The 21,625-nt window shown below is 40.0% G+C and overlaps 1 protein-coding gene across 2 annotated transcripts; it reads left to right on the plus strand.

The window, feature by feature from the left end:
- Positions 1 to 19,732: 19,732 nt before the first annotated feature.
- On the plus strand, positions 19,733 to 21,202 carry LOC148036985 (uncharacterized). 2 transcript variants are annotated; one of them, XM_087677216.1, is made up of 2 exons: positions 19,733 to 19,841; positions 20,140 to 21,200. In XM_087677216.1, the coding sequence occupies exon 2, from the start codon at positions 20,145 to 20,147 to the stop codon at positions 20,904 to 20,906; it is 762 nt and encodes a 253-aa protein (XP_087533342.1). In that variant the 5' UTR covers positions 19,733 to 19,841; positions 20,140 to 20,144; the 3' UTR covers positions 20,907 to 21,200. The 2 variants fall into 2 exon arrangements, with proteins under 2 accessions (XP_087533342.1, XP_087533343.1); XM_087677217.1 differs by having other exon boundaries at positions 19,739 to 19,841; positions 20,131 to 21,202.
- The last annotated feature ends 423 nt before the right edge of the window (positions 21,203 to 21,625 follow it).

Consider the following 21,625-nt stretch of genomic DNA (forward strand, 5'->3'; position numbering starts at 1 on the left):
TAGTGACATGCAAAAAGCAAGTGGCTGTTCAACCAGTTTTGGGAGATCTCATGCAAAAAAGAGGGGCTTTCAAATTTGCGTGGCACGATCGCAGTTGTCAAGCAGTAAACAACACTCTAGATAGGAAGAACAAGAAAGAGCAATCTGGGAGAATTGTGAGCACGTATCTTGAGGATTTACCCCCCTTTCGGAGGCAATGGAACCATCAGTTTTGCTATTTGAGTAGCAAAGAAGAAGTTAGTGTTTAGTGCATGTTTTTTGTCTACAAAGGAGCTCTAGGAGATCTACTTCTTGGAGATTGCTTCTGAGTAGTCCTAGGAGAGGATTTTATTTATCTTCTTAATTTTTATCAATGCATAGTGATTTCAATCATTGAGCTTTATCTTTATATTATGTAAAGGCCTTGGCATATTTAAATCCCTTGCCTATTCTTTTTCTTCTATTCTATCTCCTATTCTCCACTTACTTCTCTTCTCTGATCCCCGATGGATATGACCTTTTGACTAAAACCCCTTTGACATTGGTGAGTCCGACATGAAAGGTCATCAAAAGGAAATATAGGATGGGAGAACCTTCAAACATAATTTATAGTGATGTTTTACAGTAGTTAGTGCAAAATATGAACATGCTTATGGAGGTACAACAACGACAACAGGTGATGTAGACTACTGCTCAAACATAAACTGTTGTGATGAATGCTCTACAAGCAGTAGAGCATGAGAAGAAGTTTTTTAATGGCAAGAATATATCCGCATATTTTCATATCTATGCTCAAAAGATGGATTTCTTTGGGGTGGCTCAACTTGCACAGAGCAAGTATTTTTGTACACGTCACTGTACATGAATTGATAGAGTGAGTTACTGAATTATACATGCAGGATGCTAGCTAGATAGCTTTCAAGAAGAAACTCGTGGAAGAATTTTATATTGAAGATACTAGTTTGAATTTCCTTGTAAGACTTTCCAGGAGTGGATTCTACAACCCAATAAGAGTCTTGTGGCTATAGAGTAATTAAGAGAATTTGAAAGTTTATTTGAGTAGTTAGATCTTGCAAAACAACAAGATCAGCTCTACTGATCCCAATAGTGAAATCCGTGATATTCTAGCTCTCCATCGCCACTCTTGCCTTTGAAGATGGCTGCATGGATGGCCCGATCCAAATTTAGTATTCTCTCTCCTCCCTCTCTCTCTTCCAAATGGTAGTTCATGTGGGTGAAATCAAGAAGAAGAGGGGTTGAAGGATACTTATGTATTGGTGATTGGATTGCTTCAAGACCAAGAGGAGGCTGAGGGAAGGCATTAAACACTGAAGAATGATCATTTCTTGGTTACTGGGATCTCTATATTAATTATTAAAAAACCTGCAACATGCACATAAGCGGTATGCCTCATTTTTACAAAGGAAATTTGATTCTTTTTTATGTTTGATGGCCTAAATGAAATTCATATGGAACAAAAATTTATTTGTATCTTGTTTGCATCATGATAGAGGGCTATAAATAAAGGAAATGTAGAACCATAATTATAAATAGTCATAATAATTAAATTACAACCTGAAAAGTGCATTTTTAGAGAAAAAATGAAGATTTTGTTGGTTTCGGGTGGGGAAAAGAGATTCATGTGGGATAAAATTTTGATAAAAATATATTTTAATTTTCATAATCATTAATAATTATAGATGAAAAATAACCTATTTTTATGAATAAATAAATAGGAAAAATAGAAAAAATGAGAAAAAATGGGTTTTCGTGCTTTAAAAATTACGAAAAAATATGATTAATATTCGTGAATGTTTAGCAAGATTGAGGCATGAGGTATAGCCTCAAATAATCCTTTTCTTTATGTTTCAATGCATTTTTATTGATTTACACATTGAGAATGAAAAAGAAACAAAACCCTACATCTATACAACGATGCAATACATAAATGGTACAGGCAAAAGAGGGGTTGTGAAAGAATTTAAGTGTTGAAAATGAAGTAAAGTATGATATTTTGTTTTTGCACGTCACATAGGGCTATAATAATTTAAGCTTAAAGAGATTAGTAGCACGATTAAGTTCGGTGCTAGTCTCTAGTAACACAGTAACAACATATAGATTGGAAATCATTGAAGGGCTGATTTTTACACTCCACTTTGTTGATTTGTTTTACAATAATTTTTTTTGCAAAAGAGGCATCCACATTTTCATTTTGCATGCCACATGGTATAAAATCTGAGATCCATAGTACCTGTATGCCAAACATTGACCAACGCTGAGAGTGTAAGGAAGTCCTTATTGTCGGATAGACCAGCGGTTCCTTGAGGTAAGTTCAGTGAGGAAACATAAAATCCTAGATCATTGGATAAATCAAAGAATGGAGCTTGTATGCTTGTTCTTTATGTTGAAGCAGCACATCTTGGGGCCAATCCCCTTGATGCAGAAGAGCTACAGTGAGGCCACGGTGTTTCAAGAGAGAGTTTGTCTCATGTGTATGTGATACAAGGTATTATACCTATATGTTATGGGATCTCCATCTGAGGAGTAGGGGAAGGAAAATGTTGGACTATGTCCTATTACAAATGCAAAATTGATATTAGAGTTTAGTATAGTGTGAGCCCTAGACGCTCCTAGTTGTGAGGCTGTGTGGGGTGTCTTGTGTGTCTTAGAGGTCTCCTAGGCTATTTCTAGAGAGCCAGTGTTGGGCCCATTTTAGGTCTCGGCAGGCAATGCATCTACCAAGAGTCGCTAATAAGTGGTGGTTCTAAATCTAGGGTCTTTAGGGACCAAATAGTCGGTTTATGTCCTCTAACAAGAACCGTCAAGTTGAAATACAAAAAGAGGAACGTGCTGAGAGGGCTAGATGGCAGACTGAGATTCCAAGGCATTATTCTCCTCAAAGGAGCATTCGGATACACATAAGAGGCAGTGGTTTTAATAACCCAAGTGTCAAAAGTAACCCTTTGAGTGCAAGAGGAAATTGAGTGCAAGAGGAAGTCCTAATACTTTAATTGTTCTAGTCAATGAAGCCACTTCAAGTGGGGGTGTAGTTTTACCTACACAAACTCCTATTGGCAATCTGGTTGTAGCCATGGCATAACCCATTGCAGTTCCAGCAGGGACACTAGATTTATCGGCATTAGGAGCACCTTTACCCATCTTCAATGGGTTAGCAGGAGAAGATGGAGAACTCCATATTAATGAGTTTCAAAAACTCATGTTAAACTATCGAATTCAAGATGAAGGAAACTTAATGATGTTCTTCAATATGACAATCAAAGGAAGGGAAGTAGTATGGTATCATGGTCTAGAGGCTAGAACCATAACTAGCACTGACCAATTCTTCACGGCCTTTCGTAGAGAGTTTGCCCCTGAGAGGGGTGGACAGTATTGGTTGTGCGTCTTGAATGTAACATACCAGGAGCCAAATGAGAATGTCCAGGACTATGCTAAGAAACTAAAGCAAGTTCTTTGCAACTTGATACTTATATTCCCATTCCACTGGCTGCACAGTTGCAATATTTTCTACATGGATTAGATTTCAACATCTAGGTGCAGTTAAGTAGTGTTGCTTTGGCCAAAATTGACACTGCTATTACCCAAGAAAAAGGAGTAGAGTTGCACTTGCAAGCAGCTTATGCAGCAAGGGTAAATTGGAATGGCAATAATTTAGCACTGACCAATAAGAGTCAAGGGGATCCCATCTGAAATACGAGTCGAAGAGGTAGTATCATGCCAAAGTTGCCTATGTTACCAGCTCCTCCTAGTGTGATTATGCCTATGGTTAGTGAGATGGCTCCACTGAATGTTGGAGGCACAAAAAAAACCCTAATGTTGTCCCAGTAAGTCAACAGAGCCAATTCCCAATCAAGTGGTTAGGCCAAATGGGATGATAGATAGACAATCGCGACTATGAGTGAAGTGCCTAAAATGTCCTTGGTGAAGTTAAGGATATGATGAAGCAGTATAGACAAATAGCTATTCATGTAAATTTCCTTAAGATGCAGCATCATTTGATAGGAGTCGACGCCTTGAAGAGGGTCTCTCCTCAAGATTCAGCTGTAAGTGGTGTGGTGGCCAACATTTCCCTAGGAATTGTCAAAATGTCAAATGCAATATTTACGGAAAGTCTAGCCACTTAGCTTCTACCTGTTGGAGTAATATCAATTATCTTCAACAAGGAAGTAAATATCTAGGTCCAGTCAATCATCATGCACAAGGGAATAATCTCCAGCAAGATGATGACCAAGATAAATACTGCAAAGAGGAAAGGCTACTCTAGAGGAGTTGCCTCACAAAAGTTGAGTCGGCCTTATTGAGGCTGTACATGTCAATGGCGTTGAAACTTCAGACTATTAAGGACTACTACTCGTTGCTGTTTATTGACCAAATTTTGGATCAATTAGCGGGTAGGGAAATATATTCGTTCATGGATTGCTTTGTAGGGTATAACCAAATGGAAATTGTTGAGTAAGACAAGCTGAAAACGACATTTATTATTGTCTTTGGTACCTTTGCGTACCATGTGATGGCCTTTGGTTTATGGAATGCACCTCGTTTGTGGAAAAGAATAGCTAATAAGACCTTTGGTGACATCTCCCTAGAGGATTTGAAAGTATTTATCGATAATCTTGAGGCAGCCACCATAAGCAATAGACAATTGATCATTCTAAGGAAGTGTTTTGAGTGTTGTAGACAATTTGCGTAGCTCTTAACCCACAGAAGCATGTCTTTGGGGTGCCTTATGGGCTATTGTTAGGTCATGTGGTTTGTTCAATAGGGATCGTGAGTGACCGTGAAAAGATAAAGGGCATAGTCGCCATGAGTCTGCTGTGCATTGTGAAAGAAGTACATAAGTTTCTGTCTCATCAATAGGGCATTATCGGAGGTTTATCAATGCCCTAGTAGAAATAATGTTGCCACTAACGAACCTATTGTCCTTTAATTTTCTGTTTGCATGGAGTGATGCTTGCAAAGTACCTTTTGAAGATGTGAAGGAGGAGCTTGCCAAAGCACCTAAAAGAGGCAAAATGTTTTATATATTTTCAACAGCAACAATGCATAGTATTAGCTGTTGTTTGGTCCAAATTTGGGAGAAAAAATAGTACTATCCAATAGCCTTTGCTAGTCGAAAGTTGGGTATATAAAAAATTAACTACACCTATATGGAGAATATATGCCTTGCGATGGTGTTTGTGACCAAAAAGTTCAAGCACTACATTCTTTATGAGGTGGTTTTTTATACGAAGACGGAAGGGATTCGATTGTTGATGAACAAGTTACAGCTGCCTAATTGTTTGGCAAAGTGGTTAATAAAATTTTGCAAGAATTTGATTATGAGATTAAGAGCAAGCCACTGAAGCTACAGGGCATTGTAGAATGTCTTGTGGATTTCGGAGAGCCAAAAGAGGTCTTTGCTGAAGGAAGCGACATGGAAACACTATTTAAGATTGATATAGCTTCTACTGAAGTGTGAAAAATTAAGCATAACAAGACGACTCCTTATAACCTACAGGAAAATGGGCAAGTTGAAAGTACTAACAAGTAGCTTGCACTACAAGGATATGGAGGTATAGCAATGGCGCTTTCCAACACAAAATAGCGGCTTCGCTATTTGCATCTCTATTAGCGCCACAAATAAGATGCTAATAGCGACGCAAATAGCGATGGTACTCAGACGAAAAAAATGTGGGCCGAAACTCGAGCGCGTTATTTTGTGCGCATACATGAAAGAGAGAGCGAAAGGGAGAGCGAACATATTGCATTTGAGAGGGAGAGGGAGAGAAAGAGAGAAAGAGAGAAAGAGGGAGAAGGAAAGCTTCTCACCACCGCTCCACCGTTCGCAAAGAAGAGGAGGAAGTGTACGAAGGGCGAAGAGGAGCCATCGTCGTGAAGAGGAGCCATCGAATCCATCCTCAAGCCTTTACAGTGAGTGCATTATTCCTTCTTGCATTTTTTTGGTATTTTCTCTTTCTCTTTTACTTGTTTTTGTTAAAATTCATGTGTATTGAGAGAGGAAGAGGAAACAAGAGAGAAAGAGAGGGAGAGGGAGAGGGAGGGAGAGAAAAGAGAGGGAAAGGAGAGAGAGGGAGAGGGAGAGGAAAGAGAGGGAAAAATTAAACATAATAGGGAAAGAGAGAAAGAGAGGGAGAGGGAGAGGGAGGGAGAGGAATGAGAGAGGGAGAGGAAGAGAGAAAAGGAAATGAGAGAGGGAGAGGAAATAAGAGAGGGAGAGGAAGATAGAAAAGGAAAGAAGGAACGAGAGAGAGAAGGAAAAAACATTAAATATAATAGGGAAAGGGAGAAAGAGAGGGAGAGGGAGAGGGAGAGAGAGGGAGAGGAAATGAGAGAGGGAGAGAAAGAGACAAAAGGAAAGAAGGAATAAGAGAGAGAGGGAGAAAACATTAAGCATAATAGGGAAAGAGAGAAAGAGAGGGAGAGGGAGAGGGAGGGAGAGAGGGAAGGAGGGAGAGGTTGTTATTGTTGTTGTTGTTTTTTTTCTTCTTCTTTTTTTTAAAAAAAATTGTTATTGTGGTAGTTGTGGTAGTGGTAGTGATAGTGGTAGTTGGAGATTAATTTCTTATTTTCTTGTTTGTTGTTTTTGTGGTTTTCGTAGTAGTGGTAGTGGTAGTGGTAGTGGTAGTGGTAGTGGTAGTGGTAGTGGTAGTGGTAGTGGTAGTGGTAGTGGTAGTGGTAGTGGTAGTGGTAGTCGTGGTCGTGGTCGTAGTCATGGTCGTAGTCATGGTCATAGTTGTAGTCATAGTCGTGGTCGTAAACGTAGTCGTAAGTCATCGTAGTCATGGTTGTAGTAGTAGTAGTGGGTTTCTTGTTTATTGTTACCTAGTTTTCTTATTTGTTGTTGTTGTAGTATTGGTAGTAGTTGCAGTTTTTTCTTCTTTTCTTGTTTGTTATAGTAGCAGTAGCAGTAGCAGTAGCAGTAGCAGTAGCAGTAGCAGTAGCAGTAGCAGTAGCAGTAGCAGTAGCAGTAGCAGTAGCAGTAGCAGTAGAGAGAGATATATATTTTGTTAAAGGAAATGAGAGAGGGGGAGGAAGATAAAAAGGAAGAAGGAATGAGAGAGAGAGAATAAACATATAGCATAATAAAGAAAGATAAAAAGAGAGAGAGATGGAAGGAGAGGAGATAATGAATGGAAAAAAAACAAAGAGAGAGTGGTGGCGAGGTCCCGTGAGGTCTGGTGCAACACTACGAGAAGGGAAACACTCCAAAATACGTTAATTTGTGGGTGGCTGGATGGAGACTTTACATACGTTAATTTTTGTTGAGTTGCAAGAGAAGAAATCCCTTCTCAAACATTTAAGAAAGATAAAAAGAATGATAACAAAAACAAATTGTTTGTCATAGCGTAGACAAAATGGAAAACGATGAAGATCTTGATATTCAAGATTGCGAGGCGTATCTTAATCAACGTGTCCCATGTCCTTGCTCTTAATGTAAGCTGGCAATTAGATGAAAACTTCGATTGTCTATAAAACACGTACGACACTTTGACGAGTTTCAATCTGAGATCATTGATCAGGCGATCTTGGATTTTGAGCAAACGGTAAGAAAAGTTAATATCAATCATGCATTGTACTGGCGAGCTAATTGAATACCATATACAAAAAGATTGGGTGTGTGCAGGTGATCTTTGTGGATACTTAGATCATTAGGATGAGTCGAGGGATGAGCGATGAGGAGTTGCAGGAGATCTTCACATGCATGTCTCCAGATCAGATAGCGAGATTCAGAGACATGGCAGACCAGGAGATGTCTCAAACATCGTCAGACTGCTCTATTAGATCTACTTCGGTGCGATCTGATGCTTCAATTTTGAACATACGAGGTTGACACTCCAAACTTGGGACAGATGGAGGGAGTGCTTCAGGGGGATGCTACAGAGATCTGGATGCAGTGAGCCCGCGGTCGGCTAGGGATACATGTGCTACTCCTCGCTCTCATGGAAATTCTAGAGAGCGTGGCTCATGTGGTTTTGTTGTGGAGGCGCGGACGGGGTGTCTCCATCTCATCGTTCTACTGGAGTTGTATCACCTCTAGGATTTGTCACACCTACCAAAGATAGTAGATCAAGCTTGAAGTCTTAACACTCCCCCTCAAGCTCAAGACATCATTTGCACTCCAAGGAGTTATCTAAAAACACTGAACTTATCTTTACCCAAGGACTTGGTAAAGATATCCGCAACCTGCTCATCAGTCTTTACATGCATAAGATCAACTCCCTGCAAGAACCATCTCTCTGATGAAGTGGTAGTGTACCTCTATGTGTTTCGTTCTGGCATGATATACTGGATTCATGGCCAAGAGTACACTACTGAGATTATCTCATAATAAGGTCACTGGAGCATCCACCTGAATATCCAAATCAGCCATAAGCTTGAGCAGCCATGAAATCTCCCATGCTGCCAATGCAGCACCCTTGTACTCTGCCTCAGCACTAGACAATGCAACCGTTGGTTGCTTCTTGCTGCTCTAGGTGATCATGCCACTTTCAAAGCCAAAAGCATAACCACTCGTAGATCTGCGATCAAATGAGCATTCTACCCAATTTGCATCCGTGTATCCAATGAGTTTCAAGGGCTTATCTCTGACATAAAACAACCCATAATCTATATGGACTTAAATATCTCATAATCCGCCTATAACAGCATGCAAATGTGGCTTCCTGGGCTTCTGCATAAACTGACTTATGAGCTCAAATACATAACTCAAGTCTGGCCTAGTGATGGTTAAGTAGATTAGACTTCCAACCATCTGCCTGTACATAGTCACATCCTGAATTTTATCTCCAGTGCTAATGTCCAGCTTGACATTCTGATCAAGGGGTGTATCCAATGGTTTGCATTCAGCCATGCCATACTTCTTTATCATTTCCATGGCATAATGTTTCTGCATCAGCCATAAATCATTTTTAGCCTTGAACACCTCAATACCCAAAAAGTACTTCAATTCACCTAGATCTTTCATGTCAAATTCAGATTTCAACATCTACATAACATGCTCTATCCCCAAATCATCATCACCTGTGATTATCAGGTCATCAACATAGATGACCAGTACTACCAAGCCTTTGTCTGTCTTTTTCATAAACAGACTGTGATCAGCCCTACCAACAACAAATCCCAATCTCTGCAAGTAGTTACTGATCCTACCATGCCAAGCTCTCGGAGCCTGCTTTAGCCCATACAATGCCTTTTTTAGCCTGCATACATAATGCTGAAAATCAGGGTGAACATACCCTTTCGACTGAACCATATAGACTTCCTTTGCTAAGTCACCGTTAAGAAATACATTCTTAACGTCCATCTACTACAATTTCCAGCCTCTAGCAGTAGCCAAAGCAATCACAGTGTGTATGGTTGCCATCTTGGCAACATGGCTGAATGTCATGTTATGTAGATGCGTATAGACAATCGCAATACCAAGTTCAATGTCTAAAGTGTCAGCAGACTCATAGCTAAAAGTCATTCTACTAGGTGTCATCATACCAGATGCATCCTCAGTATTTTTCTCTTTTCCTTTGCTGTCCAAGACATCATATCTCCTCCTCACTAACATACTGGTGTCAGCGGACAGTGAGCTCCTCAATCTCCCTGTCCATGGGGATACTGTCTAACTACTAGGTCCTATCATAGCAGTGCTTTGCTACAAATCAACTATAGATACATGAGTGGAAGGCATATCTGATGGCATTGTAGCCGGTGATACATACCAGGAACCCATCTCATAAAAAATAACATCCCTACTTACCAAAGTCTCCCTGGTAGAGGGATCATAGCATTTGTATGCCTTCTCTTGCGAATATCCAATGAAAACACACTTATGCAATTTTAGATCCAGCTTCTTCCTTTTCTCATCTGGAATGTGCACATAAGCAAGACAACCAAAGACTTCCATGTGACTTACATCCAGCTTATAGCCATACAGCTTCTCAAACGGTGTCATCTCATGAATACCTATAGTGGGAATCCGATTCAAGATATACATGGATGTCATAACAGCCTCAGCCCAATAATGGAGCAGCATCTTCTTCTCATTTATCATGGCATGAGCAGCTTCCATCAAGACCCTGTTCTTTCTTTCAGCTAACCCATTGTGCTGAGGAGTGTAGCTGCAGGTAAGTTGCCTGCGTATGCCATATTTCAGCCAGAAAATTGTCAAACTCATTTGACACATACTCTCCACTGCTATCTGATCTCAAGCAAGAGATATAGCAGTCACAAATTCATTTTCAACTAGCTTTTTAAATTGCTGAAAAACAACAAACACCTCATCCTTTGTCTTCAGAATGTAAACCCAAGTATAGCGACTGTAATCATAAATGAATGTCACATAATACTTCGAGCTTCCCATAGATACATTATGGGCTGGCCCCCAAACATCAGAGTGCACTAACTGCAACTGACATGTACTCTGCCTTACATGCCTGACAAATGGCAACCTTGACTGCTTACCAAACTGGCAAGCATCGCATACATGACCAGTATCTGAATATTAGAACTTGGGTAAACCTGTAACAAGTTGTTTTTTCTGCATAATTTGCAGCCTTTGCAAATTCACATGCCCCACTCTCTTGTGCCAAATTTCCAAATCTCTGATAGTGCCAGAACCATGGGCAAACTGATGGAAAATCAGTGCAAATAGAGGCACAAAAATGTGCTCATATGGAAATAATTTTTTGTAAATTGACACTTTGCAAATGTACCCCTTTGTTAAAATTTCAAATATGAAGCAATGTAAAATGTGTAGTCCAAAAGGCTCACATTAAAAAAATGTTAAAAGGAAAGGGAAGGTCAAACACATTTTATCTCATTTCGAAAATTGAAGGGTCTTTTAGACCTTAGCCAAGATGTATGCAATTCAATTTTATATATCAAGAAAAGAAAAGGAGGAGGCTTGTTGGGTGATTTGAGGAGGTGGGAGGTTGAGGTGGTTACAACCTCTCTCTTCCTTTATCTTCTCTTCTCACGGTTCATTTCTCCCTCTCCCATTTTGGCACAACACTTGCCTTCTTGTTCTTGCTTTTCTCTCTCGTGCTCCTTTGTCAAATCTAATGGAGAGTGAGGAAGAGGAAGAGGGTGAGGATGGAAGAATTGTCCAATTTCTTGTGTGCCTTCCTCTTGTCTATTTGGAGAGCATGGATTCTTGGTGAGAAGGAGAGTTTTCTTGCAGGTTTTTGTGGCCAGCAATGTATTTGCAGCCTCTACCTAGCCGGTTCATGTTTCCATTTATGCCATGGCAGGGTGCTCTTCATTTGGTGCAATGGCCGGGAAAGAGGTGGCCATGGAGCTTGCAAGAGAAACAGATTTGTAGCTTTATTCTGACCTTGGAAAGAGATATTTCTTGGCTGCATTCCAATACAAAAAAAAAAGAAGGACTAGACCATCCTCCCTGGCCTCAACTATCTTGTCTTTGTGAATTCAAGTTCCTTGCAGAGATCAAAGAGTCAACTCTTGTAATGAATATGGTGGTGTTAAGTGGAGGAAGGGAGAGAAGCAGAACGGAGAATCAGGCTAGCAAAATTTTGATTATATTGATGGGTTTCAAGGATAGCGAGGTCAAATCAGGGAGCGTTGACAACAACGAAACAAAGACAACGAATCCTTCTTTTTTTTTTGGCACCGTTATCCGTGCACACCCAACATTCGAAGAGAAGAAGAAAGACACCAGATCGTGGAGCTTCAACTCTGCCTCATCGATGATAGGCAATGCATCCAAGAGCTTTCGAGTGAGCTTGCAAACTCCACCAAAGCCCATTCCCCTTCAGCAAGATCGACGGGAAACCATTTCTGACCGCCTCCACGGAACGGTTATCTCACCATCATTTTATCCATCCACATGGAGGGAAATCCATTTCGTCATCCAAAGAAATCTTTTAAAGCCAATCCTTCAACCTTTGACCTTAAAAATCAATACTTTTTGCTTCTTAATGGTTGTTTTTATGCACATCTTGTTCCATTATCAATTCATTTCTTCTTTTCATCAAGATCACCTTGTCCTAAAAGATGCAAGAAATGTTTTTGTTTCTTTTTATTTTGTCTTCAATAAATCTTACTTTTCTTTCCTTTTTCCATGAGTCGGGTGGGAGAACTTCAATACCATATCCTTTGCAAAGGATGCACTTTGTTTTTATATATTTTTGGGTTTATTATTGTGCTTCATAGTGTGGTTGTCTTTCAACCTAACTTGAGTGTGATGTTGCTCTTGTCCACAAGTTGTTGAAGAGCCCTATCTTTCGAGTTTTGTTTGGCATGTGTTTAACCCTAGGCTTCAACATCCTAGTTGTGTATTTCTATTTTGTGTGTTATTCCCTCCTTATCCAATGACAATTCAAAGAAGATTGAACAAAATAAATGAAGATTGAAGACTAATGATAAAGATGAAGATTTTTTCAAGAGTTGATCGTGGTTCTTCTTCATGTTTGTTCGTGGGGATGCTTCACACTTAAGTGTGGGAGGAATGATGACCGGGAAATCAGTGCAAATAAAAGCACAAAAATGTGCTCACATGGAAATAACTTTTTGTAAATTGACACTTTGCAAATGTATCCCTTTGATAAAATTTCAAATATGAAGCAATGTAAAATGTGTAGTCCAAAAGGCTCACATTAAAAAAATGTTAAAAGAAAAGGGAAGGGCAAACACCTTTTGTCTCATTTTGAAAATTGAAGGGTCTTTTAGACCTTAGCCAAGATGTATGAAATTCAATTTTATATATCAAGAAAAGGAAAGGAGGAGGCTTGTGGGTGATTTGAGGAGGTGGGAGCTTGAGGTGGTTACAACCTCTCTCTCTTCCTTTATCTTCTCTTCTCACGGTTCATTTCTCCCTCTCCCATTATGGCACAACACTTGCCTTCTTGTTCTTGCTTTTCTCTCTCGTGCTCCTTTGTCAAATCTAATGGAGAGTGAGGAAGAGGAAGAGGGTGAGGATGGAAGAATTGTCCAATTTCTTGTGTGCCTTCCTCTTGTGTGTTTGGAGAGCATGGATTCTTGGTGAGAAGGAGAGTTTTCTTGCAGGTTTTTGTGGCCAGCAATGTATTTGCAGCCTCTACCTAGCCGGTTCGTGTTTCGATTTGTGCCGTGGCAGGGTGCTCTTCATTTGGTGCAATGGCCAGGAAAGAGGTGGCCATGGAGCTTGCAAGAGAAACAGATTTGTAGCTTTATTCCGACCTTGGAAAGAGATATTTCTTGGCTGCATTCCAATACAAAAAAAAATGAAGGACTAGACCATCCTCCCTGGCCTCAACTATCTTGTCTTTGTGAATTCAAGTTCCTTGCAGAGATCAAAGAGTGAGCTCTTGTAACGAATATGGTGGTGTTAAGTGGAGGAAGGGAGAGAGGCAGAACGGAGAATCAGGCCAGCAGAATTTTGATTATATTGATGGGTTTCAAGGATAGCGAGGTCAAATCAGGGAGCACTGATAACAACGAAACAAAGACAGCGAATCCTTCTTTTTTCTTGGCACCGTTATCCGTGCACACTCGACATTCGAAGAGAAGAAGAAAGACATCAGATCGTGAGGCTCCAACTTTGCCTCATCGATGATAGGCAATGCATCCGAGAGCTTTCGAGTGAGCTTGCAAACTCCACCAAAGCCCATTCCCCTTCAGCAAGATTGACAGGAAACCATTTCTGACCGCCTCCACAGAACGGTTATCTCACCATCATTTTATCCATCCGCGTGGAGGGAAATCCATTTCATCATCTAGGGAAATCTTTTAAAGCCAATCCTTCAACCTTTGACCTTAAAAATCAATACTTTTTGCTTCTTAATGGTTGTTTTTATGCACATCTTGTTCCATTATCAATTCATTTCTTCTTTTCATCAAGATCACCCTCTCCTAAAAGACACAAGAAATGTTTTTGTTTCTTTTTATTTTGTCTTCAATAAATCTTACTTTTCTTTCCTTTTTCCATGAGTTGGGTGGGAGAACTTCAATACCATATCCTTTGCAAAGGATGCACTTCGTTTTTATATATTTTTGGGTTTATTATTGTGCTTCATAGTGTGGTTGTCTTTCAACCTAACTTGAGTGTGATATTAATCTTGTCCACAAGTTGTTGAAGAGCCCTATCTTTCGAGTTTTGTTTGGCATGTGTTTAACCCTAGGCTTCAACATCCTAGTTGTGTATTTCTATTTTGTGTGTTATTCCCTCCTTATCCAATGACAATTTAAAGAATATTGAACAAAAGAAATGAAGATTGAAGACTAATGATGAAGATGAAGATTTTTTCAAGAGCTAATCGTGGTTCTTCTTCAAGTTTGTTCGCGGGGATGCTTCACACTTAAGTGTGGGAGGAATGATGACCGGGAAATCAGTGCAAATAAAGGCACAAAAATGTGCTCACATGGAAATAACTTTTTGTAAATTGACACTTTGCAAATGTACCCCTTTGATAAAATTTCAAATATGAAGCAATGTAAAATGTGTAGTCCAAAAGGCTCACATTAAAAAAATGTTAAAAGGAAAGGGAAGGTCAAACACCTTTTGTCTCATTTCGAAAATTGAAGGGTCTTTTAGACCTTAGCCAAGATGTATGCAATTCAATTTTATATATCAAGAAAAGAAAAGGAGGAGGCTTGTTGGGTGATTTGAGAAGGTGGGAGGTTGAGGTGGTTACAACCTCTCTCTTCCTTTATCTTCTCTTCTCACAGTTCATTTCTCCCTCTCCCATTTTGGCACAACACTTGCCTTCTTGTTCTTGCTAACTATGAACTTCTTTCGAAGTGCGTGGTGGACCCATGGCAACTATGACTTTGACCTTCTCGGGGTCTATCACAATCCCTACCGAACTGACCACATGGCCCAGCAAGAGCCCATAAGGTACACCAAAAACACACTTCTGTGGGTTTAGAGTGATGCAAAATTGCCTACACCGCTCAAAACATTTTTTTAAAATGATCAATTGCCTTTCTCTCACGGTGGCGGCCCCTAAGTCATCAATAAACACCTTCAACTCTTCAGGGGATATGTCACCGAATGTCTTATGTGCTGTTCGTTGCCACGAACTAGGCACATTGCATAAACCAAAGGCCATTACATGGTACACAAAAGTACCAAAGACAGTAATAAAAGTTGTTTTCAACTTGTCCTCTTCTGCAATTGCCATCTGGTTATATTGGTCCCTAGACAACCAGGATTCGAGGACCGCCACTTCTAAGCGGCTCCCGGCAGACGCACCACTGATGGGACCTAAAATGGGCCGGCACTGGCTCATGCACTAGCCGGACCTCTATCATGCGCTCAACTATCCCACAGCCTCGCGGCCAGGAGCGTGGATGACACATACATCATCTTCCTAAACATCTTGCGTTTGTATCACGTTTCGTAGTCCAACTCTAACCCAATCAACACTCCTCAGAGGGAGTCCCTACACATTGCCAAATAGCACGAAGTACAAACATAGGAGGTCCTCCCACGGCTGACTGCCGCTACCTCACTATGACTCTCCTACATCTTGGGGATTGGCCCCTCGATGCATCGCTAGACATATATAACACAATATCGCATACATTTCCACTCAAGGTACCAATTGATCGTATCCAAGAATGTACCATTCCTCACTTTCTTTCCCCTTAGATCCAACGCCTAGCCTACAGCTTGGACAACCTTACTCACTCAACGTTGGTCATGATCTTCTAGAAAGCAATTGCCATGCATCTAGGAGGTATTATCTGATACTTTTTATCATTTCTTTATGATTCATGCAAATTATGAATGTCCATGTGCTCAAACAAAGAAGAATCAACATTGTGCTTAGTGCAAAAGCATTCTTTCAATGAGTTTGACTATTGCTCGTATGCGGCGTTGCATGAATCTAGCACCGAGAAACCCTTGTGCTACTAGGTTCTTAAATTTTTTTCTAATTATCGACCAACCTTAATAGTATCCATAAAAACAGCAAGCTTTTCATCATTTCATTCAGCATTTATACACTTTTTATACACTCCACCCCCTCACCCGTTTAGGTTGTGCATGGTGCATAGGTTTAGGGTTCATTTTCCACATTTTTATTGTATAAAAAGCCATAAAAACTCACTAGAACATAAAGGTAGGGCTGAACTGAGGCTAAACCTCATACTTCAAACCCCCCATACATCCACAAACATGAATCTTATTTTTCCTTAATTTTCGGCACTCAAAATCCATTTTTTTTCCTATTTTTACCCATTTTTCCTATTTTTCTTGTATTTTTCCGCAATATTAAATGATTGAAAATACAAAATGAGTTGTGGGCTGCGGCCCTTAGGTTCATTTGCAGCAAAAAGACAAATTTAGTTGGTGTGTCTTATTATATTTTCCATTGATATCTCAAAAACACCCAATTTTCCCATATTTTTCATGTTTTACGGGTTTTACACTATTAATTTCATCCACAACACTTATGATTTTCTGATTTTCTGAGCATTAACAGTTGAAAAACATTGCAAACAACATTATAATGCATAATCATCCCATGGGAACAAATGTTCATGAAGCAAATTGCATAAAAACACCATTTCCTTTGTAAAAATAAGATTACCGTTCTTTGCGGGTTGCGGGTTTTTATTTGCCATATCTCGGGACTGATTTCCAGCCACCATTAATGCTCATGACAGTCCACAATCATCAATCTTCAATCTTCTTGCACCACGGAGCAATCCGGTCTTCATTGGACAAGCATCAATCATCCATTCTTCTTCTTCTTCTTCACCACATGAATCTGTCTTTAGGGGAGATAGAGGGAGGAGAGAGAAAGACTGAAATCAGAATTCTTCACAGAGACCACCATTCCTGGGGCGAGAGGTGGCGATAGAGTCAGCATCCAGGGGGGATTGAAGCCCCATGATCATTGATGTGGGTTGTATTGAGGCTGAAGATTGCCTCCTCCTCTCCATAGTGCATTTTTCGGCGCCTGTTGATGGCTCCTTCTTCTCCTTCATCTCACATTTTTTTTTTCATGCCCTCTTGTCAAATGGCATAAAATGTTGGGCTCCCAAGAGGCACTTGCCCATTTGGCCACTCTAATGTCCACCTCTTCGCATCTTGACCGGTTTCTTGGCCATTTCCCCGTCCGGACTCGAAATTGAGCTCTGAAAAATCCTGGGCGTCCGGCTTGGCATCCTGCATTGGCCACTAGCTCTTGTCAACCCGCATGACTATCTGATAAATTATGAAAAATCAACGAGTGTCACTCGGGTGCCTTTAAAGCACTTTGGCGCTTAAAATCGTCCTAGATCGAGCCGCCGCCTTCGACGTTGAATATTTTTCCCTTGATATTCATAATTTTTAGCTATTTTTAAGCACTTCTCGGCACCATAATTCCTCTCTCAATGTTTATAAAGCAAGAAGCTCAACATTTGAAATGTTTACTATCATTATGGTGCAGCTAACAATGTGGATAGCATGTTATTTGGTGAAAAGAAAAGGAGAGAAGAAAGAAGGATATTTTGTCCCTTAGGGGTTTCATACTACATGTTGGAAGGGTAGATGTTTTGAGGATTGTAGATATGGGAAGCAAGGAGCTCACTTTATTTACCTTGAACCCAACTTGATGCCTGATGATTGGTCACTTGCATTACATGGGCTATAATGATTAAGACATGAGAGATATAGGAATGTTGCAACAAACATCCATTGAGTCATGTGACATATAGCAAGAGTCACTTGCTAAAGACTACATTGCAATAGAGCCTCTTGAGGACATGGTTCCTTCTTTTGATTACATGAAACCCCAATATTTTGGTGAGCACAAGGAGGGAGCTATGGTGAAAATTTATGAACCACCATCAATGCCAAACATGGCACTTTGATAGGATGTTTAGGTCCAAGAGCGCTTTGATCATATGGTTCAAGTCCTTTGGGCTACCTCTCAAGACATGCTAGAGTATCTAATTGGCATGCAAGTCATCCAAGCAGAAAGAGAGGATCTACATGAGCCCATTAAGACCTATCATGAGAAGTAAAAGAGGGAGGAGACCATCATTTTTTATTTCAATGTATATGAAGTTGCCAGATTCAAAATGGCCTTACCACTTAGTATAGTGCAAAAGCTTATCAAAGTGGGAGAGAAAATTGCCAAGAAGTGATTGAAAAAACATGATAGTTTAGCTTTGAAAGTAGCCTGTAAGATTCCCAAGGAGAAGAATAAGAGGGAGTATCTCAGAGAGAAACCATGAGAGGTGTGGAGGCTTTAACCAGAATCAAGATATGATATTCTTGAAGTAGATGAAATGGCCCATTGTGCCTTTTGCTATTCTAATCAAAAGTCTGGTGATACAATGATTTAAAAAAAAACTCAATGGAAGACCCATTACTTGTGAGTTCATTTACACATAGTAAATATTTAGCCAATCCTGGAAAGTAATAAACTTTCCGAGTAGGAGTGATCTCACTAGTTGGTAGTTGAAGATTTACCATACCGATACCAGTACCATATAGAGTCCATTGTCACCAAGATGAACAACCATACAATCATGAAGAAGACTATAATTAAGTAACTAAAAGTGCATTCTAGTCGTATTGTGTGTTGATAAAGGATTGCCAAGTGTCAAGCAAGGTAGTAAGAAGTGTTGTGACTTGAATTTCCATGGACAATTGGAGACCCAAAGAACTAAATTGTCATTCGCCTACTGCTAAGCCTCAAAAAATGCTTTAGTAGTTCAATAATTCGTCATCATCACTTTGTTGAGTTGCTTATGAAGAAGAGCTCATGATACAACATTGGTGTGTGGATATTGCTATTGTACAAGATCCCACATTGGTTGTGTTACACCGAGTTGATGGACTAATTAGATTTGGTGATCGCCCACGAGATGTAGGATTATTTTCGTGCAGGCTGCCAAATCCTTTTTCTTCCACGCCACTATTTCATCAACAGTGGGTTGCGATTTCCTAGAGCAACTTGAATCTTGGAGGGATGAGGCTGAGACAATGCCCCGATTTCTTGCTTTTTCCAACAACATTTTAAGCCACAAGCTCCATGGAAGATAATTAGGGCCGGTCAGTTTTTCAATGTGATAAAAATTAGACATTGATGAAGTGCTCATTGAGGCTCCTGCTGCGGCCATCAGAACTGCAAAAAGTCTAGATCAAACTACTGCAGGTTGAGTGCCACAGCGAGTCAAGGAAGTGGGGAGAGAACGCTGAAGGAAGCCTTAATTTGATACCATGTGGGCTTCTTATTGTTCAGCGCATATGGAGAATAGAGAAGACATCAATTTTTATAGTAGAAACAATGAATAAGACAATGTATTATTTTCTGGATGACAATATGCTATTCATATATTAGTTGCCTTTCTTGAGAGGCATGGTAGTTCATTACTATTGATATAGTTTTGTTTAATTAATAATTGTTATTAGTAATTTTGTTTTATTTTACTTCAACATGGAGTAACTCAAGCTAGGGCCTAAACTCAACTATATTGTGCTTATCATGTGGAGGGCACGTCTACTCCTTGGACCTCATGTTGTGAACATCAAACATACCATGTGGCCTGTTGAGTTGGTTCAAATACGTGTGTTTCCTTGGAAGCAAATAAATACTTGTGTTTCTTCTGAGTAAATCCCATAGGTACGAATATGTTAATAATTGAAAATCAGGAACTCGTACGACAGGTTCTCCTCCATTATCGTCACGAAAAGACAAGGCATATACTTAGATCCTAGTTTGCGAATTATTGCGAATGAAGCATTCATCGATCCTTCACTGGGACGTATATAATGTTGCGTACATTGATCAGTACTCATTCTTCATTGATCGTTGGAATATCGGAGACCACATATCTACAAATAATCCGAGGCGTCGAGGGGGGCAGTGCTGTGTTTATCGAAGAAGTTGCATAGTGAAGATCCGCAGGTGCAGGTGAGCTTCAAAGGTTTTCTCTATGCACGTGTTGTTATGCCTGCCCCCGCCTCTGCATCCGGCGTGCTCACACACACACACACGCACACGCACACATTCTTTCTTCAGCTTTAGATCTAACTGCACTACCCTCTTCATGTTGCATAGAGTGATGAGTGCTTCTAGCTGTGGATCAATGAAATGCTTCAGCTTGCGATTCTGTCATGCGATTCTGTCAATGAATTGATTATTTGTACGATTCACTTTGACTTCTAATATGAAATCGCACGTGCCACGATTATTAATGCAGTTAGTGCAGGGTTGATGGATAAGTCCAGTACATCTCGTCTGGTTGCCAACTCTCCAGACGTAGCTAGCGATGATCAGCTTGGCTTGTCGGAGTATCTATGGAGAAACTCAGGAGACATATTGGAGGGCGCACGAAATTCTACGTTCATTGCTGGCATCCGTGACGGAACATTGGATCCAAACCATTATGGTAAATACATGGTCCAGGATGCTGTATTTTGTCGTGAGGTGGCAGATATATGGAGGGAGTTGTCCGTGAAGAAGGATGCTGTAGCCCAGCTGAGGAGGCTAGCCAAGGACCTACATGTCGTGTATTGGGGTGCATCTAGGAAGTTGTTGGATGCATGGAACATAGAGGAAGGTGACTCGGGCCATTATGGTATTCTTCTAGGAAGTGCAGCAGAAAAGTATATGGAGTTGCTGAGAAGCACTCTGAAGACGGAGGAGGCTATATACATGCTCATTGTGAGTTACCCATGTTTCAAGCTATGGGGTGAGTTGGCGAAGGAATTAGCAGTCTCTAGGAAGGAAAAGAACCCCTACCAATTTTGGGTCGATAAAAACAACACAGATAAATACTACACAGAGCATGCAAACATTATTGATAAGTGGGATACATGCTGCTATTTTCGACGAGACAAGGCTCTCTCCATATTTCGACAAGCCATGCAATGTGAAGTTGACTTCTTTAATCTGGCAGAGGACACTGTACATGTTGCTCCCTCTATTGCCCTTGACACGCAGGGCCGAGCATTTCATAAGAACTACCAATTTTGAGAGACACTATAGTAATTTGCTCCTTATCTCCAACTAAATCGAAGTAACCTTTCATAATTTTCTTTGATATTGATAAGTTGTTGTATCCAACTTCATTTCCAATTGGAATCCTTGTAAAGAACCATTGAAAGCTAGAGACAATATCTCATGCATGAATGGAAAAGAGCATCATGTACAAAAGTTATATGTAATACATGTTGAAAAGATGGATGCATATTCATAATTATAGTAGGACCAAACATATGTTAATATTGATCCAAAATTTAAGAAGAAAAGATCTACTTCATGGATTTCATGTTTGGGACCCATATGCACCTCCTAACTATTTATTGTTACCTACTAAGGAAGAGATTACATATTTCATGCATCACACGGTGCAAGAAAGAACAATGTTAAGTATGGTGGACCGTGCTACATTTTTATCCAACATTAAGAAATGTATACATCACTCAGGAGTAGATGAAGGTTCCAAGTCATACCGAGTCTTTCCTTTCATGGGATGGTATTAATACTTGTTAAAATTCTAGAATTATGTATGCTAGGAATTATGCAATCGTACTACCAAACAAGATTATTCTTGTTATTGATTACATAAATAAATTAAACATTGCAAATCACAAAAAAATTAGTGATGAGAAAGGAAAACTCTCAAAGCTAACATGCTAAGTTGTTGGGGTTGCTAGCATGCTAAGTTCTTGGCCTTCTTGACAGAAAGATAC

The sequence above is a fragment of the Lygodium microphyllum genome, chromosome 4 (assembly GCF_053477565.2).
Source record: "Lygodium microphyllum isolate KBCC chromosome 4, Lygodium_microphyllum_v1.1.10, whole genome shotgun sequence".
Taxonomy (NCBI): domain Eukaryota; kingdom Viridiplantae; phylum Streptophyta; class Polypodiopsida; order Schizaeales; family Lygodiaceae; genus Lygodium; species Lygodium microphyllum.